Consider the following 27,874-nt stretch of genomic DNA (forward strand, 5'->3'; position numbering starts at 1 on the left):
AGACTTTGAAGTTCTTTAGTCAGAAACCTTACTGGATACTGCTGGAAGAGAGCCAAATGTGCATGTGGTGGTGAAGCTTTCAAATCCACTTCAGAGACTGAAAGGAACCAGAATAGAAGTGATCTAAATGATTAAAATATTAATAGTTTACAAGGATACATCTCTCTTAAAATAATTGAGACTGAAGAATATGGAGAACTCTAAGGAATTGTAGTTCAACGACTAAAATATTTTCTAAATCAATATTTATTTGGTAAATTTTCAGGAATATTCTGTACTGAACTAAGTGAATTACCTGTATGAGATTTTTTTCAGGACTGAAAACAGAATTAATAATCTACAATTAAATATTTATAGCTTGCCTTTTTCTATCTTTCTCTCCTTTCTCTAATAAAGACAGGATCTGAAAATGGTAATTGAGGCTACTCCCTTAAAGATGAATGTGGAAATCACATAGCAATAATAACTAGTCTGTTCAACATGCTGACCAGTGGTGGGATTCAATTTTTTTTACTACCGGTTCTGTGGGCGTGGTTTGGTGGGCATGGCAGATGAAGGATATTGTAAAATCTCCCGTCAGAGGTGGTATTTGCCGGTTCTCTGAACTACTCAAAATTTCTGCTACTAGTTCTCCAGAACTGGTCAGAACCTGCTGAATACCACCTCTGATGCTGATGCTCCAAAAGTAAAAATATCTGGTGTAGTGCAGCTTCTGCTGCATGTGCTTTAATTTGCCCATATTTATTACTTAAACCCAAGTAAAATCATTGGGGCAGCACACTTACAACTATGAATCTTATCATCATCTTCATCATCTCTTGATTGCAGGAAAGTTTCATGTCCTGTCATTTACCTCCCATGCTCCAATTTCATTTTCCAAGTTCTTTTACAAGGCAAGCCTTCCCAGATATATGATTTATAGCTGTTTTGTTACACCACTTTTTTCACCACATCAAGAAAATAAAAGTGCACTCAGGTGGAGGGAAGAATTAAAAGACAACCAAAAAGAAATCTATTTGGTTTAGACAAGGTCACTGGTTTTAGAAGGATCAAGAAGTAACAAAGGAATCCAGTTCTTTCAAAATGAGATAATTTATTTTAAAGCAAAAATTCCCAGACCCTCCAAAAACTTACAATAAGGCAGATGGTTAGACTTTTTCCTTTCTTCCTCTTTCAGTTTCCTTTTTTTTTTGTTCTTGCATTTTATAAGTCATGGGATTGTCTATTTTTCAGTTATAGAAATGTTTGCTATCTTAATTATTTCTGTTTCTCAGGTCCCAATCAGAGCAAATGCAACTTAGAAGCAATTTTACAATTTTGCAAAGTGAATAACAACTTTGGCTGTGACTGTCCTATAATATGAGTAGCCATATAAGAAGCTTGCAGATCCCCTCTTGCTGTGGTCATTCATGGCACATTTCAAAGAGACTGAAGAGCTGCTGCTCGCACTCAACTTGAATTTATCTATCTAACCTTGTAACACAGAACAGCTTGAGCTAGGCATTAAGGAACCCATTAACTTCCAATGTAAGTCCAGAAGCTTAAGGCCACCTTGCAGGCAAGAGATGGTTCCTAAATTGGATTTCTCAGTTCATTAAAGATGTAATAACTTCCTTAATACACATACCAGATTCAAAGAAACTACAGAAGAATGAAGGAGATGGGGGGAGAGTACTTTTAACTTAGCAAAGATTTTTAAAGCTTTTGTTTTAATAAATATGAAAAAGTTTCTCGACTAAAATTCTGGCTTTTTTAAAACCCCAGCAACATGAAAACTTAAATTGATATAAACCATCCACCCTATTATTATACTAAATTATTATGGAAGCAACTGAAAATTTCTACATAGTTCTGATTCTGTATCCTACCCTCCCCTCTTTGTTCTTATTTCTCTTTACTATGCAATTTAGGTTAGGTGTTTTATGTAGACCATTATAAAAATAATACATTGATGATTCAGTGATGAGATAAAATAGCAGCTTTCAAAATTTAATAGAATACAATTCCTTCCCCTTCATGGAACGTTAACCTATGCTGGTGGAGGGGGATCTGTACCTGTATACAAAAAGATACCTCATGATGAGCAAGTCATAGATAAAAGAACAGACCTAACATGACCCATTAGAGAAGGCAGCCATTAAAGTATTCAGTCAAGGTTATACTATTGCATATTTGAAACAAAACAAAACAATGGTCTAAAGTAAAAAAAAGTTTGTAGATATTGAAAAAAAAATATAGATCACTTTCTGCATCTCATCGGTTTCTGGACTGATATAAATCTTTGGTCTATAGCGACATAAAAAGCTTGACTCTTGAACAATAACATGTTTTTATTACAGTGCACATGGCAACAGTATAGGGGAAAACGTGAGAAATTGAAAAAATGACTGGTTGCAGCCTTAAACAAACTAAATAATATTGCAAAATCTATTGGAGACAGATGCAGCAAGATGATACATCTTGCTATATCTGTCTTCAGGAGATTGTGCAAAGATTCCAGACTCATTAATTTTAATTTTAATCTGAACAGTGTAATATTAATTCTTCATCAATAGATAATACCATTCAAATTTACAAAAAAACTGGCTTGCTATTGTACATTTATTAGAGGATCAAGTAACTAATCCAGTGTCTTTTGTTTCAATACATTGTTACTACAATTAAATATGTACAATTAGGAAGGACTCCTAGTTCTGGTGGTTTCCTTGATAATTGGTATCTGTATTTGTGTGTGTGTGTGTGTGGTCCTTCCTATGTTTCTTTCTCTGACCATTAAGTGACTGTGAGCTCTTCCCTTTTATCTGATCATTCCCTAGGGCAGTTGTTGCCAACCATTGGGCCAGGGACCACTGGTAGTCCATGAGAAAATTTTGGTGGTCTGCAGAGAAATGACACCCCCAAAAGCAATTATTAATTCAGGCTATGCAGGAACACAAGACTGTACCACCCACATGGCCCGCAGGAACACAACGCTTGCGTCGCTTGCATTGTGAACAACATGAGGTAGTGAGGGGAGGGGGGAAAGGGCGGGGGGGAACTTGCCCCACTCGCTTCACATGCCTCACCTGGTCACCGGGCTGCTTCTTTCCGCTTCTTTCTTTCTTCTTCTGCTTTTGGCTGCATGCAAGGAAAGCAGCAAAAGTATTTCTTTCTCTCCTCCAAACTCTGCCAGAAATGAGTCTTTGGGACCCTGCAAGACATCCTGCTCCAAGAGGCTGTGCCGGCACAACAAGTCTCACAAAGACTCATTCCTGAGTGGAGTTTGGGGGAGAGAAAGAAAGACTTCTGCTGCTTTCTTTGCATGAAGCCCAAAGTCTCTCTCTCTTTCTCTTTTTCCCCCCGAGAACGGAGCTGGAGATGGTATCCTGCAATGTCAAATAAAGAATGATCGATTGGTAGGAAAACAGGGTGGGAATTTTCCTGCAGACTTTTTTGGGGATTTTCCCAGGGTCTCTGCTGCTTTCTACAGAGACCGTGGGAAAACATCAGCAAGCCACCGTTAGTCAAAATTCATGTTAGTGGTCCAAAGGATTTAAAATTATGGGTTTGGTGGTCCCTGAGGTCCAAAAGGTTGGTGACCCCTGCCCTAGGGGGTGTCTCTTTCCCTTATAATGGAAGGTCATCTCTACATTCCTTTACAATATACCATATATTGATGTACAGTATTATTTCATATTGGTCCACAATGAAACTTTTTAAAAATAATATCTTAATGTTTAGTGTTAGTAAGATAACTATATTTATAGTTATTTCCAAGCTGAACAAGGATAAACTATCTGTTTCATTTTCTTGATAAGTATGGATGTTAAGATTTTATCAATTACATTTGGTTATAGCTTATACTATACAGGTAATCCTTGTTTAACTACAGTAATTGGCACTGGAATTTCCATCACTTGATGATGCAATTGTAAAATGCAATGTCATGTTACTGTGCTACTTAGCTATGGCTGTTCTAGTACTTCCAATTGCTGGCATTAAGTGAATGCCATGCTGTCATTAAGAGTGATAACAATAGACATATATACCACCCCAAAATGCTTTACAGCAGACTCTGGACACTGTCAGCATATTTTCCCCAACAATCTGGACCCTCATTTTATTGATTTTGGAAGGATGAAAGGCTGAGTCACAGTCCATCAGAATTGAATTCCTGGCTAAGGACAGTTTGTCTGCAATACTGCATTCTAACTACTGTGCCACCAGGGCTCTGTGATATCATGTGGCCATCAGTTGTGACCTCCTGTTGGCTTCTCCATTGATATTACTTGTCAGAACCAACAATTAACGATACAAATGATAATTATGTGACCACCAGATGCTTCATGTCATAATTGTGAGCCAGTAACCACATGCTCAGATCCTGATTATGTGATCAAGGACTCACTGCAGCTACCACAGCTATGAGAACCAGTAATAAGTCTTATTTGTTTCACCATAATTTTGCATGGTTGCTAAATGACCAGATCTTAATTGAAGACTACCATTATTCTTTCCATAATATCACATCCATCTTTCAATCAATGGCTTAATCTAATCTATCACAAATCATATAGTCAGGAAGATCCTCCTAATGGCTAGCCTTAAGCTACTTTCGCATAGTTTTTATTCACCAATTTAGTTCTGTTGGATTCTTATTATTCTTTGACCTTGGTTGTTTTCCTACAGACATTTAATTATCAGGCTAAGTAACCTCAACACTCCATGAGAAAGTGAAGTTTTCTGATTGTTTAGCAATTTTCCCCACCAGTCTTGGGTTGAAGCATAACTTCTTCCTTAAACATTATTTGACTAGGGTATTGCTTTTTTCCCCTGACTGCTTATCTGGATATTGTTTGCTAAGGAAGATGTGCTTTAGGCTGTTTAAGCTTGTTTTCCAACCCTTTTGGTAACCCTTCTCTGATTTAACTTCAATTTGTCAATGGCCTTTCTGAACCCTGGTGCCCACACACAGTATTCCAAATGGAGCCTAATCAAGCAGAGGAGATATTGGAACACTCACTTGTAGATTTTGTGCTCGTGTTAATGTAATCCTAAGATAGCAATTGCCCTTTTAGCAGTTGTTACAGGCATTTGCAATTTTTTATTCATTTGCACTGGAAGATTTAAAAAATGATGCATCCATGTTAAATCATTTTGAAAGCAATATTATTGAAAAATGGGCTAGGTATGGGATGGGGTGAAAGATGGTCTCTCTCAAGTGACATTTTCTGTCCCTCAGGTGCCAGAAAAGAAGATTGTAGGGTTCAATCCACTAGACATGGGACCCAGGAGGAGGTCATTTACTGTTATTGCACCACCTTATAGAACATCATTCTCCTTCCCCCAATTTTGGTGGCCTTCCAGAAAGATCAGAAGATTTGGCTTTGCCTCTGGCCTGAAGATCAGAGTGGCATGGAACGTATAGATTGGCTACATTGTTCTTGAATTATTGAGCTTCCCCGGTGATTGCAGTTTTATGCTTTTACCTATTTTTATCTTATATATTATTTGTGTGGTTGTTTTATTCTGTGTTTTGGGTATTGTTTATGTTTTAAATGTGAACCACCCAATCATAAATGTAAGATGGGTGATTATATAAATTAGTTAAATAAATAAATAGAATAAATGCTCAACTTTCTATCCCTATTAAAAGCCTATTTATGGGCTTATGAATCTCTTCTCAAAGAATGCAGTCCAAAAATAGGAAAGGGGCAGGATAAGCAAGAATCAAGCAAGAGATAAAAGAAATAAAAACTACTGAATAAACTATTTTGTTCTTTTATAATGAAAAATAAATAAATTTAAATATTAGATCCTTATTTATAATAAAATAATGTAGCCAGCTTTCTACAGACAGAAATTTTTGCTTTGAGGGATTATCTTCATGGGTTAATGTGTGGCTTAATTATACCATCAGGTAAAATGGTAATGATTTATAGCTATGAGTATTGTTAAGGAAGCCTTAATATTGGAATGTGACAAAAATAAGTGACTCTGCTTTTGTTTTTGTCTTTTCCCTTAGTGAGAATGTGTAAATATAATGTTAATAAAATACTGAGTACATTACCAACATTACCTTGTGAAGTCTGAAATTCAAACCATTTTTTAAAGCTGGTTAAAGAAGGAGGAGGGGAAGAGAAGAAGTCCCTAAAGTGAGGAAGTTGAGTAAAAAGCTATGATCTCAACTTCCTGATAGAAATAAGTTTCACTGGGATTCCTATAAGTTTATTGGCATGAATAATGAAAATGAAATGTAACACCAACATTTTTTGAACATCCAAACTGGAAAAGATTGGCTGCACCAGAGCCAATCAGCCAACTTCTGTAGTCAAACAAGGCCTTGAATTAGTACCCAAACCCAATTCAGAATATCGACTCTCTTTTAAATTATTATGTGTATAAAATACAATAGAACAAATTAAAACATTTAGTCAGATGAACTTTCTACAGTACATGTTTGTAATCTGAAATATTCTCTCCCTGCAGGTTTTGTTTTAGTTTTTAAAGGGTTTTTTTTGTTCACTTTTGTTTTTGGGGTTTATTTTTTGAGGAGAAGATGGATTTGGAGGTTTTAAATATAACTTTTTGGTGAGTACCACTCCCATTTGAGTCTCTTTTTATTTTTTCACAAGAATAACGCTGTGCTGCTGCTGGGATAAGAGAGTATCAATGTCCCAAGATCATGTTTATGGAACAACTAAAACTAATATTCTCTTAATATCTGGTCCAGCACATTAATTATTATACCAACTACCTCTCTAATAAATGTATACTTAACATTCTGAGATAAAAATGGGCAGGCTCCCACTGGTTTTTAATGGGAAAGCTATGCTGTTATTTTTATCCTATTATTATCATGCTGTTAAGCCCTTAGAAGCAGAAGAACATTGACACTGACATCCCCTACATTCCGCTGAAAATATTATCTAGACCTGGTAACAAAATGTTCAGAAACCAACCCACAATCTAGGAGAATGAACCTCCACCATCATCCTATACCCCAGCTACAGATATTCACCAAATCAAAAATTACACTATCACAGAATGGTATCAAAATGTATTTTCCTATTGCTACCTATTGTCCTTATTTATTTATTGAATTTGTATCGTTGCCTATTCGTACATGGCAACTCAACTAATAAAAGAAGAGTCATATAATAAATTAATATAATAAAATCAACCCCCTTCCACCCACCCTGGAAACAGCTCACACAAACCATTTAATGGGCTATATCCTGCTCTAGGTTCCCCAGGCCCTCTGGCAGAACAAGGTCTTCAATGCCTTCCAGAAGAGTGCTAGAATGGGGGCCATTCTAATTTCTGAGGGGATGCTATTTCAGAGAGAGGTGACCACCATGGAAAATGCCCTTCTTCTGGGTCCCACCAGCTGTATCTCCCTAGGGGATGGGACCTGCAACATTCCCTGCCTTCCCAATCTGATGAATCAGGTAGATGTTGAATGAAAGGATGTTTTGTATATACATTTTGACTAAAGTCTACTAGACTCCCAGGATCAGAGTTTGGATGGTCAATACTTTTACACAAAGGAACAGTAGTTATTAGATATCCTTCTTTGAAATAGATTTTTTAAAATATATTGAGGTGGAAAAGGCTGGCAATTTAGAAGTGCACAAGAAATTAAAGTTATTGGTTATGTTTATGAGGCTGATTATGTCTGATTCTAATATTCTGAATACTTAAATCCAAAGAAAATGTAAGGAAATGTAAATTGTCCATATTTTGAATCCTTTTACCGTCATTAAGTATGATTCTATATTTTTAAGAAATGTAACAAGGTTTCTGTTAAATATAGGACATTTTAAAAGAAAAATAAAAACATAATGATGATCAGCCTAAAAATGTGTGTCCTGGACCAGCTTTAAGTGAGGTTTAAAAATAATTTGTATTATAAACAGCCTTGCAATGCTTCTTCAGCCCACATCTTACAGGTGTTCAGAAGGCTGGTTTCATGCAGATGTACTTATCCAAATGGATGAGATACATCATATATATTGCAAACAATAGTCATACCCACATCAAAGGGTTTTTTTTTTCTCTTGTGCTGGGGAATTTGGAATTAATGAGCCTCATTGTATATAATGAGGATTAAAAAAAAATCCTCACATCAAGAGTAAATATATATGTTTTCTTTACTACAGTCCATTAAGCATGCAGTTCTCATGTCATTAATTTGTTCCTCAAGGCAAGATCTGAAACAATAGTCTTTTAAAAGCATTAAGACACAGATGGTAAATGCATTGTACACATCTGTTTGATATGTTGAGGTTAGCACCCCATTCTCAAAGTACCTGAAGTGAATGCACTTGTGTGATAGCTAAGTCATCACTCGATATACTAAAAAATTAACTGTTCTCTCTGACAAAGCACAGAACTGTGATCAGTCTTCTCAAATATATCAAAATATTTGATTTCACACAACTTTATATAAGAATTATTTCATATATACATACTCCTATTGCATTCTATTTTTACCTTGGATTCCTTGGATAGATATTTTTTTAAAAATCTTAAACACATAGCTCCTATTGTCATAAGCGAGTTGAGATATTTTTATAATTCAGGTTATTCTTGACTTATAACCATAGTTGGAACCAGAATTGCTTTTAAGTCAAGTTGGAACTGATTTTATGACAATTTTTATGGCAGTTGATAAACCTAGCTTCCCCAATGAGCTCCTTTTTTGCTGCATATCTGCAAAACAGGTGGAAAATTATGGTCGTGTGAGCACAGGATGCTGCAACTGATGTAAATACAAGATGGTTGTCAGATGCCTGAACTGTAATTACATAACCGCTAAGGTGATGCAATGTCCATGTGAATAAAGATCATAAGTTATTTTTTCCAAGGTTGTTGTAACTTTGAATTGTCATTAAATGAATGGTCATAAGTCAAATACCAGCTGAATTATTTTTAGGAGATAAAGAAAATAGAACAATTTGGTTAAACTCAGATTATTCTCTTGTTTCTTTGATTGAAATTTCTCCTCAGATTTTTCACTCAGCAAATGTAAGTTTTATAGAATTTATACACTTTTCTGTGTATATTTTTCTTTTCCTTTGATGATTTCAAATTATCATAGATGATTCAATAAAATATTAGCCTTTTCCCTTAACTACCGTATTTGCCGGCGTATAAGACGACTTTTTTGCCCTGAAAAACATGCCTCCAAGTGGGGGGGTCTTATACGCCGGAGGACTCCGACTCCCACTTCGAGCTTGAGTTGCAGCCGGGAGGGAGGCTGGGGGAGCGGTGTGTGTGTGTTTTTTTTTTGTGTGTGTGTGTGTGTGTGTGTGTGTGTGGCGGGTGTCACTCGCCACGCGCTGCGCAACCTTTCCCCCTCTTCCTTCCTTAGCGGTGTGGGGAGGAGAGGATTGAAGATCCTCACGTGCTTTGCGGCGTACTTTTCTTTTTCTTTTTCTTTTTGCACGCAGGTTTTGCATGCGGGCGGCTGTAGGTTAAGGATGGGGAGCCCCGGGTGGGTTATCAGGTTTACGGTGCTTCCAACATGTGCGAACGGTGGGAGAGCGGAGAAGAGACGCGGCGGCGCCCGCTGTGTGAAATCCTGCCGTCAAAGCAACACTGGGGGAGGCAGGGTATAAATTTACCAGGTTAATGTAGCAATGGTGATTAATGCCCAGAACATTGTTTGCGGGTATTGGGGGTGTGTGTGTGTGTGTGGTGGTGGTGAGGAGAGGTTGTCCTTTGAATGCGGAAAAGTAGGTGTGACCTTGTGTAGGAAAATAAAGAGATCCTTTTTAGCGTGTTTGGCTTCTTTGCCTCCCCTCGTTCGTTTTGACGTGGAGATAATGGCCTTCGGGCGGGAGGGAAGAAAACGGTAGCTGGATCATTTCAAATTTCACTTACTCTCCTGCCTCACTTCAATATGTCTGAGCGACTCCAGATACTGGAAGACTTTTTGAATGAAAGTGTTACCTCCATTTTTTTTTAAAGAGGGCCACTTGGGAAAAAAAAAGATTCTAAGGAATTCCTTGTTTCTTGATTAAAGAGAAGGCATTGAATATACTGTTCCTTGGCAGCCTTTTTCAGTGTCCGGGTTTTTGGTGTGTGTGTGTGTGAGAGAGAGAGAGAGAGAGAGAGAGAGAGATCAGCTGTATTGAGAAGAGAACGTTTCCTGTGTTCTCATTTTATTTACAACATATTTTACGCTTAATGGTAAGCAATGAAAAATATTTTTAAAACTCATTTCTAAACTCCATAGCTATTTGCATATTCTTGGTTCAAAATTGGATTAGCTCATTTCAAAATTGTCCAAAGCAGAAAAGTGCGTCAAAAAAAAAAAAAAAGTGCAAAAGTGGAAGGTGTGTGGAAGAGGGGTAGTCTTATACGGCGAGTATATAACAAACTCTATATTTTGAGTGGAAATGTTGGGGGTCGTCTTGTACGCCCAGTCGTCTTATACGCCGGCAAATACGGTAGATAAATATTATGGGTTGTGCAACCCAGGTTATACTGTTTCTATAAAGTTGTTTTGTAATTTGGATTCTGCATTTCTCTATTAAGGAAAGGTTATGAACTACTGAAAAATCTTTGGAAAGGTTATGAACCAGTCCAGAACTGCCCAAGGAAAAGGTCACTCAAAATCAAAATAATGTCACAAATTAAATTATTTATGGGTTTCTTGATCCTCAAGAACCCTCAGCATTTTCATTTAGAATGTACCTTGATTCTTATTTTGTGCTCCTAAGCAGGACCTAAATAAATCTTGGCTTCTCTCAGCTTTGTTACTATTTTTGTTGCTTATGATTTAAGGGAAGAACTATGAGTTGTAATTAATCAGGCTATATTAAGCCTTTCAGGAGCTATTTCCAAAGCATTATATCAAGGTTTGATAATTCCCAGAAATTTCCTTTATGTTTTGGGTTTAGCAACATAGACTTTCTTAAAGCAAAGATTCTACCCAGTCCCAACTTTTGATTGTAAGATGATGAGACAGATTCTTATCATACTTTTAAAATTGTCATCACACCTGACACATAAGAGCAGTAGTTCCCTTTAATTATTTTCACCCTGAGCTTTCATTCACTCAGTTTCATTCAGTTTACCTGTTGCACAAAATGTGTTATTAAGTTGATAGATGAAGCTGAGACTGAGGAGATCATATACACAGGGGTGGGATTCAATTTTTTTAACAACCGGTTTTGTGGGCATGGCTTAGTTTGTGGGCATGGCTTGGTGGTAATGTGACTGGCTGGGTGTGGCCAACTCAACATCACTCACATCGAGGCATGCATCTCCTCACTAGGCCTCTCATGACTGTGGGGATGCTGCAATAGTCATAAGTGTGAAAAATGGTCATAAGCCATTTATTTCAGTGCCATTGTAACTTTGAATGGTCACTCCGCACAAGCAAAATACCAGCAAAGGAAGGGGAAAAAAACTCCAGAGACATTCCTGAGATAGGAAGTCTAGTCCTGCCAAGAATGTAATTAGGGTTAACGGAGAGGCAGAATGTTTCCTTCCTGCCTTCCTTACAGGATTAGGCCAGTAATTTCTTCTAACAACCAGTTCTCCAAACTGCTTAGAATGTTAACAATTGGTTCTAGCTAATAGGTAGAATCCCACCCCTACATATACCGTATTTGCCGGCGTATAAGACGACTGGGCGTATAAGACGAGCCCCAACATTTCCACTCAAAATATAGTTTTTGTTATATACTCGCTGTATAAGACGACCCCCCACTTGGAGGCATGCTTTTCAAGGCAAAAAGTCGTCTCATACGCCGGCAAATCGGTGAGTTGTAACACTTGGGGTATTCTGGATATAATTCTTGATTGACACCCCCAACCCCTTTCCCCAAACTTACAAAGCCACCAAAATGCTTTAGAGAGGCAGCTTCGCCTTTCTCAGGCTGGCACTCAATTCCTCTCCCTTTCTTTGTGACAGCCCCGCGTGCGTGCCATCGGGACTCCAAGGGTGGGGATGGACAGCTGCCAACTCACTCTCTCTCTCTCTCTGTGTGTGTGTGTGTGTGTGTGTGTGTGGTGTGGAGGGTAATTCGGCTATCTCTGGCCTCCGCTCGGTTTTAAAGTCGCTTGGCCGGTTCCCAAGTCGCATGGCGCGCGCTGGCCGGGAGGCGCGCGCCGGGTGGAAGCTTGGCGGAGGCGATTTTTCTCTTGCGGGGGGGGGGGGACGAGGAGGGGCGGCGACGGGGGAGGGGCCGCCTTCTCCACCACCCACGGACCCTTTTCCCAAGGGCCTGGAAAGCAGCCGAGCTGGGGGCCCTGCCAGCGGGGTCCCACAGAACTCCTGAGGACACCCCCTGCCCCAACGCCCCCCGGTCTTTCAAAGGGAGGGGAGCGGGGCAACGCCCCGCCCGCGCCCGGGCGCCCGCCCCCCCCCTCTCCCCCACTCCCGGGCCACGGCTCGGGGCGGCGGGCGGCGGCCCGCCCCTCCGCTCACCCCACCCCCCTCAGATTGGCTCCGCCCGAGCGGGCGGGGGGGGTGGGTGGGGGGAGGGGGGAGAGACCGCTGGGCGAAGGGCCGCGCGGAGCTCCGCCCCCCCCCTTGCACCGCCTTTCGGGCCCCCACTGGAGGCGTTTTAGCATATCCCAACATATGAACACACACCATTTTATATCATGAAACAACACTTACTTTGATGAAAAAAAATAGAGATGGCATTCTTATCTATGGGCCAACTCAGATTTAATGAAGTTTTTTTAATTAGTCCATCAAGTCCATTTTTGTTCCTTTATAAATTACTTGCCCATATGTATGTATAGAATAACAAATCTCATGACAACTTCAAACATATTACTATAATCAAATTATTTATACTCTATTTTTACCCATTGGTCAATAATAATTGTCTCTTCTGAACAGACCTGAAGAATAAAGGAGCTGTGCCTTCCTTTGACCATGTAATCTAAAGCTAGATTATCAGTAGCAACTTTTCACAGAAGTGGGTAAGTGAACATTCTGCCTTCAAACAATTAACTGATAGTCACTGTAGCATATCAATTTTGGGGCTTAGGAACTATATTAAAAGTGTAAACTGTATTTTACTATGTTTTATCTCAAGCTTCAAGAATCCCTCTGATTTCCTTTTATTACTTTGAAGAAATGAACATTTCAATTCCACCTTGAGGGAAATAAAAATCCATTTTTGTGCTGATGATTTCAAGGTTCAACTTGTAAAATTCTAAGGCAAGATATTATTGTTTTCTAGATAAATCATTGATGAAAAAGAGAAAGTTTGCAAAAGAGATGCACTGCTAAGGACATAGTCTGCAAAAGCAGCTGCCATTTCAGAAGTCTTCACAGCATATCCATATTCATTCTGAATTAAATAGGTTTCAGTATTTACTCTGGCAAACAATATGCTAACAGTTTTTTGGCAATAAAAATATAATATGCTTTAGATCCTTGTCTCCATGCTTACATCTCTTGTTATTAAGAGATGTATTATTGGATGTATATTGGATATTGGATGTAGCCAGGAGTTTCTATATCTCTTTCTCATCTTCAACAAACTCACCACTATGAAATTTCTATCACTAGGGGAAGATATCCACTTCCTCTTCTTTACATCCAAACACTATATAAATTTTTAAAATAGTGTTAGTGCAGTGAATTGACAATAACCTCATTTTACTTGCTATGTTTTGTTCACAGATTTCACCCCACTCCCTGTGTATTTGTATTTGGAGTGAGATAAATAATTCTATATTATGTCTTCTTAAGCATATATCTGACCTTACCTCTTGGCCAAAAAGTCACCAGTAATAATGACATAATTGTAATATGTAACTAGTGGTAATGATAATAGGCTTATATTATGTAAATAGCAATAATGATGATAGTTTTGTATTATGTAAATAGCATTATCCACATTAATACTTAATGTCATACTTTTAAAAAAGCAAATAAGTCTGTGCCCTAAAAATGCTACACTTTAAAATTTAATGACAATATAGATAATAGAAGATGAAGAGAAAGATGTTCATAATAAGGATAAGGAGATTATGTTATTTTTTTTAAACATAAGTCATTTTTTCCTAACTTGACTGTATTTTGAATGGTGCTTCAGCTAGTAGCATTGAATCAAATCTTGAATTTAGTCCTTTTTAATTTAATTACTGATAAAGGGAAAGAGAAAGCTCAGCGGAGTAAAATAACATTTCATTTTGGAACCATTTTAATAAATGAATATGTGTGTTTTTTAAAAATGAATAAATAAAGGATGAACTTGATCCAACAGTCACAAACACCAAAATGCTAAAACAGAAACAAAATTATCTGGAAAACTGTTTGATTTAGCACATAAGCTAAATATAAAAACATAAGGTTGTTGTAGGGAAAATAGGAAGAGGAAGGTATGTTAGGATATGTTCGCTGCTGTGAGTTATTTATACAGATGATAAAGGCAGGATATTAAATACATTATAAATAAACAAATGATAAACATATAATATTATGGTAAGCAAGGATGCTTTTCCATCAACAAATGGTGAACTGGATTATGAGGGTCTCTGGGAATCAATTTATGATGGAATTTTAGTAAGGTTGGTATCAGTTTTAGATCTTCTGATTAATCTTCCTGCTTTGGAATATAATGGGATAATTATAACACAGTAAACACATAAATTGATGGGGGCTATGGATATTGTTGTTGTTAGTCACAAAGTCATGTCCAACTTAGTGTGACTCCATGGACAATGTTCCTCCAGGCCTTCCTGTCTTTCCCCCAGAGTCCATCTAATCTCACGCCGACTGCTTCAGTGACTCCAGCCAGCCACCTTATTCTCTGTTGTCCTTTCTTTTTGCCCTTAAACGTTCCCAGCATTAGGCTCTTCTCCAGTGAGTCCTTCCTTCTTATGAGGTGGCCAAAGTATTTGAGTTTCATCTTCAGGATCTGGTTTTCTAAAGAGCAGTCCGGGTTGATCTCTAAGACTGACCAGTTTGATCACCTTGCAGTCCAAGGGACTAGTACCATAATTCAAAGGCCCCAATTCTTTGGCACTCAGCCTTCCTTATGATCCAACTTTCAGAGGCATACATTGCAATAGGGGAAACCTTGACTATACACACTTTTGTTGGCAGGATGATGTCTCTGCTTTTTAATATGTTATCCGAATAAATTTCTCATAAATTAGATTCTGGTTTTGATTATATTACTATTACTATAAATGTTGAGTCATTAAAAATGAGGTATATAAATGATTGCATAAATAAATATTTCTTCTCTTCCTATCACAAGAAAAAAGATAGATGTTTGAAACCTTCCACTTTCCCCATACCATCATTGTGGAACTCTTCCTCCCTGTGAAAATAAGGGAAGCAAACAGAGCAGGTGGGATAGATTTGTGAAGGCAGATCTTCTTTGAGTTGAATTTGATTCCCGGGAACACATCCATGTACTTTTCTTGGCACAGTCTGAATGTAGCTTGCTGTTACCTTCTGCTGGATTTTTTTTATTTCCCAATCTACACTGGCATTTCCTGTTCTCATATCTCTTGTACTAGTAGGCAAGTTAGTAGTAGCCAGGTCCAACTCATTTCACTTCTGAGCCTTAACATAGCCAAACAGAAGCTGATGGCTATGTTTTCTAAAACTTGCAAAATACTCCTAATTTTAGTTGAGAATTGTAAGCTTAATCTAGAGTAAATAAAAAAGAGTGTTACATAATGAATGCAATGAATGGATTTGACTCTTTGTTAGCCAGAAACTCAAACATATCAAATAATGCAAGAAAAATCAAGTCTGGTTTAGTTCAATTTGTCCCAAGTTGATAATTGTAAAGTGGGACTACAGTGAAGATTAATGTTTTTTATTAAGTAATATTGGGTACTAGAATGTAAATCTTTAGGGAATATCAGGGTGTCTTTTTCCTGATCCCAAATCGGGATCTTTTTTATTTATTATTTTATTGATTATCAAACAAATTATAATTTGATATTAAATTTTGAAAGCCTCACAGATAAAATACTCCTGACTGACACATAAAAGTGCTTGGCGGTCCATAATTCATCACTTCATTTGATCCTGGTTACCTGAACAAATATTGTCAGTGATACATTTTAGTTTGATATTTTAGATTAGGGAACTAAATTTGTAAGATTAATCTTACAAATTGCAATTTATTTTATTGCTTTTACAGGGCTGTTTTCAGATTCAATATTTTTCCTTTTTCAGATATTTATTTATTATGTATTTCTTAATTATACTTCTATCCTCCTGCAATCCAAATTATTTATTAATATTTTATATGGTACATACTGTAGATGGGGTTTACCTAAATATACTTTATTACCATATTTTATATAGTATATAGTGGGGCTTATCTAAAGAGTCAAGGAGGGAGACAAACATCCCATCACACATCCTCCCTAGTAGCTAACAGTAAAATAAGCAGAAAACAGGAAATATCAAAAAGCCAACAGTTCAACCTTGAGGTATATATATTCTCAATTATTGTTTATTCATGTGTGGCAGAGTCTTATGAATCCATCTGGGGAATGACATATGCAAGGAATCTTTGCTAGCAGTAGCCTTTGCCAGGAGGGCATAAACTCTAGCCTGAATAAATTAAAGATGAACATAGTAAATGGTATGTCTTTCCAAAACCCTTGTTGCTCTTTGTGTTATCTATAGCTTCCAACCCTTTTGAACAAAAGCAAATTCTTAGATTACCCTACTTCGACCTGCCATATTGTTAGAAGATAACCAATGTTTACATTTTTCAGTAAAATGTTCCTAAGCCCATAAAGCAAGTGCTCAGATTTTTAAAATGTAAAATAAGGAATTAATTATTCAAAGTATTTTTAATACTTCCTAAATGTAAGATGCAGAAACAAAAGAGGATTGGATATTTGAAAGGATAATAATGGGAATTGCTGCATGATGTTCTTTTAATTTGGCTCTGTCAATGTTTGCTTCATGTGATTCCCCCCCTTTTAATTTCAACATAAAATTAATTAAACTAAGAGGCATTCTTTGCATAATTAGTTCTGAGTTAAACCATGAGCACTGAACATTGTGTTTCATGCTATCAATTTTATTTAGAGGAAACCTATGACATACACAATATCATCAATACAATCTTCACTGTATGAAAAAAACAAAACTGTTTTAAACCTTAAAAATGTTGCAATTTTGCATCACTATGACATCATCTTGAAGATCAAGGGTCTTCAAACTTGGCAAGTTGAAGACTTGTGGACTTCAACTCTCAGAATTCCTGAGCTAACATGGCTGGAGGAGGAATTCTGGGAGTTGAAACCCACAAGTCTTAAAGCTATCAAGTTTGAAGACCCCTGTTGAAGATGATCACAAGTGCAGAGAAGTATATTTCTTGTTTAATTTAAGTTATTATCTTTATCATATACTATACTCAAATCTATCCCATTCAGCAGATTTTTTGGGAGGCTAGATGGATGTTGTGGGAAAAGGAGAAAGTGGTTTGTAGCAACTCAGTTGAATTACCACAAATCCTATGGAATGGACCCAGACAGGGCTAACTGGAAGTTGAATTGGCAAATCAGAATTTGCATTCTGGTTAAAAGATAATATCTTGGGATCCAAACCATTTATTATCTATGCAAGAAGCAGAGAAAGAAGTAACAAATTGGTGCATTAAATAAAAGTAAATGTTTCGAACCAGATCAGCTGCATCAGCATTTTGTTAAAATGTTCTTCAACTGAAACATTCTTGGAGAACCAGATTTTCTAATTTTTTACTTGCTCCATTTTCATTTAAAAGCCAATTCATGTTTCTTTTTAGATTTGATTACTATTACATGGAATGCAATTTTCATTCATTATGTATCTGCTGGTAGTTTTTAATGTAAAATATCACATATAACATTTGATCATATAATGTATTTTTAAATGTTATACTCTGGGCTATTTCACTCAGGCTCTAATTCTTAGACTGATTCAATCTGTTTGTTTTTTAATTCCTGTTATACCATAAAGGCAAATATAGTCTTTGGGTACTCAAGGTCCTGTTTGGTTCCTCAATGACTAATCTACACTGTATTAGGGGGAAAGTGGAAGGTAGGGTCCCCCACCCCAAGTTCAAAGCAGTTATCAAAGGAGTGGAAAGGTCTTAGTCTTTACACTTCTGTATAGAAAGTATGTTTGTGTGGTGGTAGGGACTTTGTACCAGGTCAACTATTGGACAAATGACTTCAGAGAGATATATCCATCTGCTAAGATTTGGAGCTTGACGTTTTCAAATAAATGAGTACTGTGCCTTTCAGTCTCATACATGCCTTTTCAGAATGAACTTTTAGTGCTGTACTGTTTCATTGTTATGCAAATAATGCTTTATTACATTTTCCTTATTTTTTCATTCCTTAACCAAGTATAATAATTGATTTATCAACTCCCTCTCTGCATTCCATGTCTTTTCTGGTTTAGTAGAAGCATAAAGAGAGGAAAATAGTGCTAATTTTATTTATTTATCCCTTGTTTTCTGTAAATGCTAATTACACAGACCTATGGGGAGTCCAACACTTTTCCAGACACTTTCTTCAGTGGATACAAAGATACACAATACAAAGGTCTTGGAAAAGAGAGTATTCCACTCTTAATTCTTTAGATTTCAGCCATAGTATTTAAGAATTTTTCCAATGGAACTTAACAGGTACTATAAATTGATTGGTAACAAAAAAAAACCTTTTGCTTTTTTAAAATAAACATGTTTTATCATGATCATTTACAATAAACATTTATGGTATATTTATTTTATTTGGTTTGTCAATTGCTTACAAGATAAAAGGTATAAGTAAAAACATAGTTATGAATACATGGATACATATAAGAAAAATAAAAGAAACAATAGGACAGGCATGGTAGGCACGTTGGTGCGCTTATACACACCATATTGTTACAAGATTTTAGTTATCTGCTAAAATTAGTTGCACACAGCACCAAGCTAATGGACATCAAGATGACAGAAGCCAGGCTACAATCCTGACAAGTATCTGACAAAGATTTAAGATATCTGCTTGCTACATTTTTTAAACCAGTAGTACATCCAACCACAACTGATACAATAAATCTTGTATTACAACCTTTTAAAGCTATCTTGTGAAACACATATGCAAGTTATACATTGGAACTAAGAGCTATTAGTCCCTTAATTTGCTCTGTGGTGGTACTGGTGGTGTTGGTTTTGACAGCACTTAGAATAGAAAAGAAAACCTTTCCTTTTCTGCATTAGATATTCCAGTAAGGATCATTCCCCTCCTCCTTCTTTGTAAAAATAAATAGGAAGGCATTTCCATCTCCTGAATATTAACAGTAGTGCATATTACTGATTTTGTATCCAGGAACAAAATCACTGGATCTTTAATAGATACAACAGAAAACTTAAGGGAATAGCACTATTGCACATTATTCTAGTTATGCATCTGTATCTTCCTGCAACCAAATATTTAGAAAACATTCATCTCATTTACCAAGGGGAATACTAAAAATGGCTTGAGTGTATCAAGACTGAGTCCATCTCTAAGAGCCTTTATCCCCACTGAATGCCAAATGTAAATGCAAAGGACCCTTTTAGACTAATTCTGTTCCCTGATGAAAACTGAATCCTATCTTATACACACACAAGCTCACACATCACAGACATTTGGATTCTAGAATCATATTCCAAGTTCAAAGGCCTCAAGCATGGAACAGTGACAGTGGTTTGTTTCAAATATTTTTACCATCATTTCTGTGCTTGGCATGGCTTGGCGGGAGTGCTTTGTGCATGCACAAACACTTTGTGCACATGCACGCATCAAACACACACTTTGTACAGGCACAGAGGTGTTTTGAGTCACCTTCTCCAATCCTGCACTCTCCCTGATGCTTCAGTAGCTGCCATGTTGCAATTGCTGTGCCACGCAAAGCAGCTGTGCTTCAAAAGCAGGACATAAAGGTTAGTACAGGAGCTGGGGCAGGTGAGTGGGCCCAACACAGAGCATCGCAGAGAACTGGTTTGGTCTCTGCTACTCACAGATGATTGGCAGAACCAGGCAGAACCGGTAGAATACCAACAGTGAACATTTAATCTGCAGGCCCTCCAGCACTCCTGACAGTTATTGGGGTTCTTTTCTTTGCCCAAAATAATTCCTTAAAATAAATACATTATTTTAGTTAATGAACTTTAGAGAGGTTGGAGGACAAGTGGAATTAGGATGTATGATACATGCATGATCCTTATTTCTTGACCCTTTATCTGGTATTCCCATTTAAAAAAACAAACCAAAAGATGTATGTTCTGACTTCAGTTTTAAAATAAAGATACTAGTTAAATGTTTGTACACATTTTCTCTTCCATGAGAAAAAAATGCAAAAAATTTCAGTCTATTAATTTTAACAAGCACACTAAACTCTTCCCCCCCATCACATACAGTAGTTATCAGTGGACTGCTTTCACAAAAGAAAATCAGTTTTCAGAGTGCTTTAAGATATGTATTCTGGACTGAGAGTAATGGTTGGAAGCAAAAAAAAAAGTCATATTTGTCCTATGTCAAGTTTCAATTATTGTACAAGACGATCTGTTTTGTAGAACTTCATCTTATAGTATTTGACAATAGTGTAATATTTTTTACATTTATACCACAACAATCAGCAGTTTTAGTAGTAAATAAAAATCTAAAGCATTATGATATAAAGTAAAACATCCATGTTTCAAAGATTTAATCAAAATTATATATAGAAGCAATCTAAAAATGAGACAGGAGGAAGAAAAAATTTACGAGATGGTACAACCTTAACTAAATAACATAAAAAAATGTTAAAATGTTCATCCTTGAAGAAATCTTGAGATATTTACATATGAAATAAACAGTCTTTTCAAAGTTTTAGAATTGTTTGATTTTTCTTGGGAAACTTTGCCTTTTGAGAGCATTTTCTCCATTTAAAAAAGCAGAAATTCTTGAATATTTGGATAATATACCATGGAAATCAAATTTACCTTTCATTTCTTCCCCCCAAATCCCTTTGAATATGTATGTTGATATTTTTGTGATTTTCTTCTATTGGTGTTAGAGGAATAAAACCATCTGGTCAGTTTATATTAATGTTGTACTGTCTTTAAGCAAATATCATTGCCAGTTCAAGTGAGAAACTCACCTTAAATATCAAATCTTTTTTCCCATAGCGAAGCTCCTTCAGTTGGGCTTGAATCTTTTTTGACTGTAAGCAGAGGATAATTATATTAATCTTTTAAGTAATGTAATATTGATTCATTTACAGAGTTTTAAATACAAAGTTCAGGCAATAGGAAAATGGATCATGAGATATTGCAGAGTGGAGGGAACTGCTGAATTATTACATTTCTGGGATACACACACACAGAGAGAGAGAGAGAGAGAGAGAGAGAGAAAGAGAAAGAGAGAGAAAACACATAAAGTTCAGGACAGAAAATAATCCCAATATCCCATGGATATAATAGATGACTAGAAACAAATACTTGGATTAGAACATAAGTCATACATGGGAAGGGAAGCTCATTTAAAGAAACTCTCCCTTTCTCTGCTATGCCCTTCATCTCTTGGAGGTAGCTAGAAGGATCTTCTGCAGGGGACTAGTAGCTGTTTTCACTAGGATAAGATTTGGGAAGAAGCACAGAAACTAATTTAGTCCAGACCATAGGAAGAGCTCCCTCATTTGGTTGAGTTAGGTTACCACATTTTAAAACAGTTAAGTAATGCATATGGCTATCTCTAGAAAGCAGCCAGATATCATTAAATCAAAGTTAAAAGAACCAAAATGTGCTAATGTTGCTGAGTGAGGAAGAAGTGCTCAGCACCAATCAATTATCATACCAAAAATAAAAAATGTTTTCCCCCATCCCCAATTTTGGAACAAAACTCCATACTTAATTAAACAAAACTAAACTCAAAATTATTCACTTACTAGTGGACAAAGTCTTGAAGCAATACTACAAAAAAGTGCTTAGAAATATTTTACTGTCTTTACTTCTTTGCTACCTACATTTAATAGCTAATAAATGAGGCAATGGGATATCAAATACCAATGAAGGAAGTCTCTTTATAGATCAAGCCTCATTAATGAAATAATTTAAATACAACAGAATTCAACCAGGTTTATAAAGTGCCCTTGTTAACCCTATCTTAGTTTAATGACCGTAAATTAGTTTTATGAACATTACTATTCACTGGCCTTGGAACCCCATTAACTTTTTTTTTTTGCTTCCTAGTTTTCAATGACTGCCCTCCCTTTCTTATTTATCCAAATTATCCAAATCCAGGCAACTTTATCATGTGTTCCTGTTATATGAATTTTTCAAAACGTTGTTCACAAATTGGATGGCCAATCTAAAATCCCAGACATTGACTAAATAATAAGTTAAAAAACAAAATAATAAAGATGGAAGCATTCAAATCATTCTTAAGCAGATACAAGAAGTGTTTAAAGCCTTTTCAACACACTATTTTCCAAGCAGATATTGATCAATAATTATAGCAAGCCAATTTGGTGCAGTGATTAGAGGTGGTCGGTAATCAAGAATTCTAATACTACTTTAAGTACAAAACCAGTTCTCAGCCCTAGGAAGGAGGCAATTATAAACTATTACTACTATTATTGCCAAAAGAGTGTATGGATGTGTTCATGTAGTTGCCAGGAAGCAAAACTGAATTGAAGGAACAGAAAGAAGGGGAGGGAAAAATATGAAGCCCCCCTTGAAAATGATAGTTCCAAATGGATTGGAAAAAGAAACAGATGATACTTCTGGCAAGGATTTATTGCTTGTATGTTTCTGTCACTGCATATCACCCCAATTAGTCTGTAATGTAGGATAATGCCAACAATTCACAAGAAGCATCCAAAATATCTTTTGAATTCTTAATTCATGTAAACAGCCACATATGACCACATGAAGGCTATCAGCCCTATAAGATATTTAATCAAAACTAGTTGCTGCCATAAGGTTTTAGCAACACGCAACTTGTCATTCCAAACGTGCTTATAATTTTTTTTGCATAATATTCTATCATCTATCTATCTATCTATCTATCTATCTATCTATCTATCTATCTATCTATCTCTCTCTCTCCCTCTCTCTCTCTCTCTCTATCTATCTATCTATCTATCTATCTATCTATCTATCTCTAATCTCTCTGCACCAGCTCTTATACAAACTATGTGCTATCACCAAAATCTGTTTCTTCTTCAGTATCCTGTATACATAATCATTTCTGGCTAGATGACATTTTTTACCATTTCTGTTGATAGGTCAACATTTGAAATATTTTAACTCATGATTAAAATTCAGCATAATGTCACTACTTTCATGTTACCCAAGCTGTTTGAAATATATAGCTCATAAAGTACTTTTTATCATTAGATTCCAAATGCACCAAGTTCCTGCTGTGCAGGAGAAATCTACTGCTGATCCTGTTATCTCAAGAAAACTCAGCCAGGCACAGGGGTGGGATTCTACCAGTTTGCACCTATTCACTAGAATCAGTTGTTAACATTCTAAGCAGTTCAGAGAACTGGTTGTTAGAAGAAATTACTGGCCTAATCCTGTAAGGAAGGCAGGAAGGAAACATTCTGGTGTTGCTTACAGAAACTGCCTCTCCGTTAATCTTTATTACATTCTTGGCAGGAGTAGAATTCCTGTCTCAGGAACTTCTCTGGAGTTTTTTTCCCCTCCTTTGCTGGTACTTTGCTTGTGTGGAGTGACCATTCAAAGTTACAATGGCACTGAAAAAAGTTACTTATGACCATTTTTCATACTTACGACTTGCAGCATCCCCACAGTCATGAGAGGCCAGGCGAGGAAATGCGTGCCTCGATGTGAGTGATATTGAGTTGGCCACGCCCAGCCAATAACATTACCACCAAGCCACGTCCACCCAGTCACATGACCATCAAACCACACCCACCAACTAAGCCACGCCCACAGAACCGGTTGTTAAAAAAAATTGAATCCCACCCCTGGCCAGGCAGGTTTATTTTTAAACACATCTATTATAAAATATATTTTCGCTTGGAAAGATGATCAGTGAGCAATTCCAGGAAATTGTCACTTCAGACCTCCAAGATAAAACTACAATTTACTTAAGTGAATATTCAGAAACACAATTTTATTACTTTATTTTGCAAAAAGGCAAATTCCCTTCCCCCATTTAAATTAAACTATTGTGTTAGCTTATTCAGAGTTATATTGCAATATGTATGTATGTGTGTACATGAACACATACAGTATATTCCAAAACATTTAACACAGGGGTGGGATCCGACAAGGTTAACTACTGGTTCGGTGATTTACGAGGTTCAGTGATTTATGATGTGCTTCCCTGCATGCTGCGAGCGCACCTGCAAATCGTCATTAGCCTGGTGCCTGGACAGATGAAAAGTACTTTTTTCCTGCTTTTTAAACTGCAGCTGTGCCTCGCATGGCAGCTGAAGTTGAAAACGCAGGAAATAAAGGTCAGGTAAGAGCCCGGGCAGGTGGGTGGGCAAAAACATCAGCAGACATAGAACCGATTCTATGTCTTCTGCTCTTCAGAGCTACCGGTTCTACAGAGGTGGACAGAACTGGTAGAAGCCCACCTCTGATTTAACATAAAGGAATCTATTTAAAAAATAGTAAAGGGTGTTGCGCCCAAAAGTAAAAGAACATACAAAAGAAAAAAAACTGGTGGGCCAACAGGCTACAGGTCCCAAAATTTCTGACCTTGTTGGCCATATGTACAGGAGATTTGAGAAAAGACGAGTTAATGTATTCAGACAACAAAACAAAGGAGAGAAAGAAGAAGAAGGCAGTATAAAGATTTCATAATTTTGATTAGAAAAAACAATAATGTACTGCTGGTTGTGATATGCTGATATGGATTACCTTGTTACCCTGTTTAGCAGAACTGGCCAGCAACTGATTTTGGAGGACAACAATAAACAACATCATCTATCTAATAACCCCTCAATCATTGTGAAAATGACCTTGGTGTATTTTTTCTTGTTCAATTTTTGATATACACTTCCCCATTTTATGATTCTTAAGCTTCCTGTCTGGTTTGGACAATAGACTTCAGTTTGTAGAAGTTCATTGGCTATTTCAGCTGGCCCTTCAACTGAGTTAATACTTACCTTGTCCCTTTTACCTTTCAGAGCTGCCTTTTATTCTAAAGGCTACAGAGTCTTGTAAATAGAAAGGTACTCATATGAAACATAGCCAATACCAATAGCTTCCTCCATTTCATTCTCTTCTTTTTGTTGTTGTTACTTATGAGCATCCTACTTTTCTCTGTAACTTTTTTTAAATGAAACTAAGAAATCTGGTGCTTCGTTTTTCCAATCACTTGAGACAGAATCATTCACTCCTACCTCCTATCTCAGATGATTTGGGCTATTTGGGAGTTGGTGATGGAGATTGAAATAATGATGACTACAAGACCAACTAAATTATTATTCTCGATTATTACCATCGAGAAGGAGATTTAGGGTATTAAGAACAAGGACGACCAGATTTAAGAACAGTTTTTATCCAAGTGCAGTTTTGAGTTTGAATGCAGGATCATAAGATTTTTGTGGAATTTAAATGGCTGAGAGTAATGGGGTATTTACATTTTTAAATTGCATAGAGATTATTGTATGGTTGGTTGTGTTTAGTTCAATTTTTTTCTTTTAGTGGTGTTTGTCCAGTTTTACTTTGTGGAAGAGCACCTCATTTCGTTGCACCCGCTTGCGAGTGTAATGACAAATAAATTCTTATGTCTTAAATTCTTATGTCTTAAATGAAATAATGATGACTACAAGACCACCTAAGCCTAACCCCCCCCCCCCAAATATGTCTTGTGCCTGTATCTATGTGCATTTTTTTTATCTTAACAGAATAACATAATAAAAAATAACAGAGTCTTCTATTCCAATCCCCTGCTGAAGCAGCAAACCCTATACTATTCCAGACAAATGGCTGTCCAAACTCTTCCTAAAATCCTCCAGTGATGGCGCACTCACAACTTTTGAAGGCAATTTATTTACTGATTTAATTTTTCTTACTGTTAGTAAATTTCTTCTTAGTTCTAGGCTGGATAAGTTGATAAGTTTCCGTTCTTTACTTCTTATCTTGCCCTCAGGTGCTTTGGAGAAAAGGCTGTCCCACTCTTCTTTTTGACAGTCCCTCAAACATTGGAAGAATATTATTTTGTTACCTCTAGTCCTTCTCTTTGCTAAATTAGACATATCCAGTTCCTGCAACCTTCTTCATATGCTTTAACCATCTTTGTTGCTCTTTTCTTCCCTTTTTCTAGAACTTATTTTACTTTGTGTGTGTGCAGGACCTTTCCTGGAGCAGGAAGGTAGGTGGGCACATCAGCAGAGGAATTATTCAATAGGATGACATGGTAGCCTACAATCTGGACTAAACACTTTGAAAGCCCTTAAGTGTCTCAACCCAGACATGACGTTCCTAAGCCATTTCAGAGTGGACCAGTTTGAGCATGACATAAAGTATTTTCAATGATGCAAATAAGCTCAATGATATAAAAAGCAATGGCGAATGCTTCTTGCTATCTATGTTTTTTAGTAGAATGGCCAAATTCCACAAATGACTGAGTGAAAGTTTGTCCTTGATTTGGGGATGGTGGTATCTCTTCCCATTCCACAGACAAATAAAGCAGTGGTGATTGAGCCATAACTTTGAAATGGGTAACAGATGAAAGTCCAGTGGAGAATAGTGAGTGCCTCAGAACAACATCTCCAAGGGATTGTAACCAGTCCTATCAGCATTTATTTACATAGTTATTTTACTATGTTTAATGGTTGTTCAGCATTGGGAATCAATTTAATTTGACCTTTTAGGAATGAAAAGTAGAAGCCCCCTACCTCCTAGAGAAAGATGTGCATGTCATTTTTCAATAATTTGTTTTGAATTAGGTTGAAACAGCAGCTCTGAAAATATCGTCTCTTTTCTGGCAATTGTTATGAATGGATGGTAATGGCAATAAATTTGGATTAAATTGTGTTTTTGTTCACAGAAAGCAATACTTTCCTTGCAGCATATGGATATTCCTTGTTATTGTTGTTTTGTCATTTTGTTTTGTTCTTATAGCTTTGTGTGTAGAAACAATGCAAGCACAACTGAATTCCTTAGGTGAACAGCTGTAGAGAAAGTTAAATTGAAGCTGAAGTAATACATTATGCTCAACAGTACCTTTATTTATTACTGTGTTGCAAGGTTTATGAGTTTACCTGTTAGTCTGACAAAAAATTGCTTTAATTTTGGTATATGTTTAAATAGAAGGTCTTGTATTAGTTATTACCCATCATTGCCTGTTATCTAATAAATCCATAGCAATTATTAGTATTGTCATATATAATATGCAATTTCTTGCCTTTATAGCATGAAGTAGATGTTTCAAAGCACTTCCACAGAATCTTAAGATGTTGGAAAGCTTACTTGTAACTCTATTTTTAAAAATAAATACCACCAAGAAAGCTGTACCTAAATAAAGCTCATTCGTGGCTACTGATATTTTCCTGTAGCACATATTACTATATTCTAGAGAAGAGTTTCAATTGACAAGGTGATAAAGGTATCACATGGACCTTCATGAATTCTGCATATTCTATCTAGACCATGACTCAATTCACTTATCTTTTAATGCAGCGGAAGAAGCAGGCAAGCAGGATTAATTATTTCTTGAAGTTAAAAGTTTGAAATCCATTGACATAAATAAAAATATTATTTAGCTGATGATAAAGAACAGATATACATAAAGGTGTGTTTGGAAAATGCAACCCCCATAATGTGAACTAGTCCAGTATTTATTTGTGCAAATCTATTCCATCATAACATATTCCCTGGAGAATTCCTGAAGATAGAAGCATGTTCATTAACTATTTCCCCAGATCAGCAATCCTGAGACAATGCAAAAG

At 36.6% G+C, this 27,874-nt stretch overlaps 1 protein-coding gene across 3 annotated transcripts in view; it reads right to left on the reverse strand.

Annotated features, from left to right (window-relative positions):
• The window catches only part of LUZP2 (leucine zipper protein 2), a 393,008-nt gene that overhangs the window by 81,019 nt on the left and 284,115 nt on the right, over positions 1-27,874 (reverse strand). For 2 of the 3 annotated variants that reach the window (XM_026664758.2, XM_087951090.1), the window contains exon 7: positions 21,098-21,160. The exons of the other annotated variant lie outside the window; for it this stretch is intronic. In XM_026664758.2, coding sequence (XP_026520543.1) covers positions 21,098-21,160 — 63 coding nt within the window. The remainder of the gene's footprint in view (positions 1-21,097; positions 21,161-27,874) is intronic. 3 annotated transcript variants of the gene reach the window in all.

The sequence above is a fragment of the Notechis scutatus genome, chromosome 1, assembly GCF_049901735.1.
Source record: "Notechis scutatus isolate UNSWTSFEM ecotype Mainland chromosome 1, rNotScu1.2, whole genome shotgun sequence".
In the NCBI taxonomy this organism is placed as follows: domain Eukaryota; kingdom Metazoa; phylum Chordata; class Lepidosauria; order Squamata; family Elapidae; genus Notechis; species Notechis scutatus.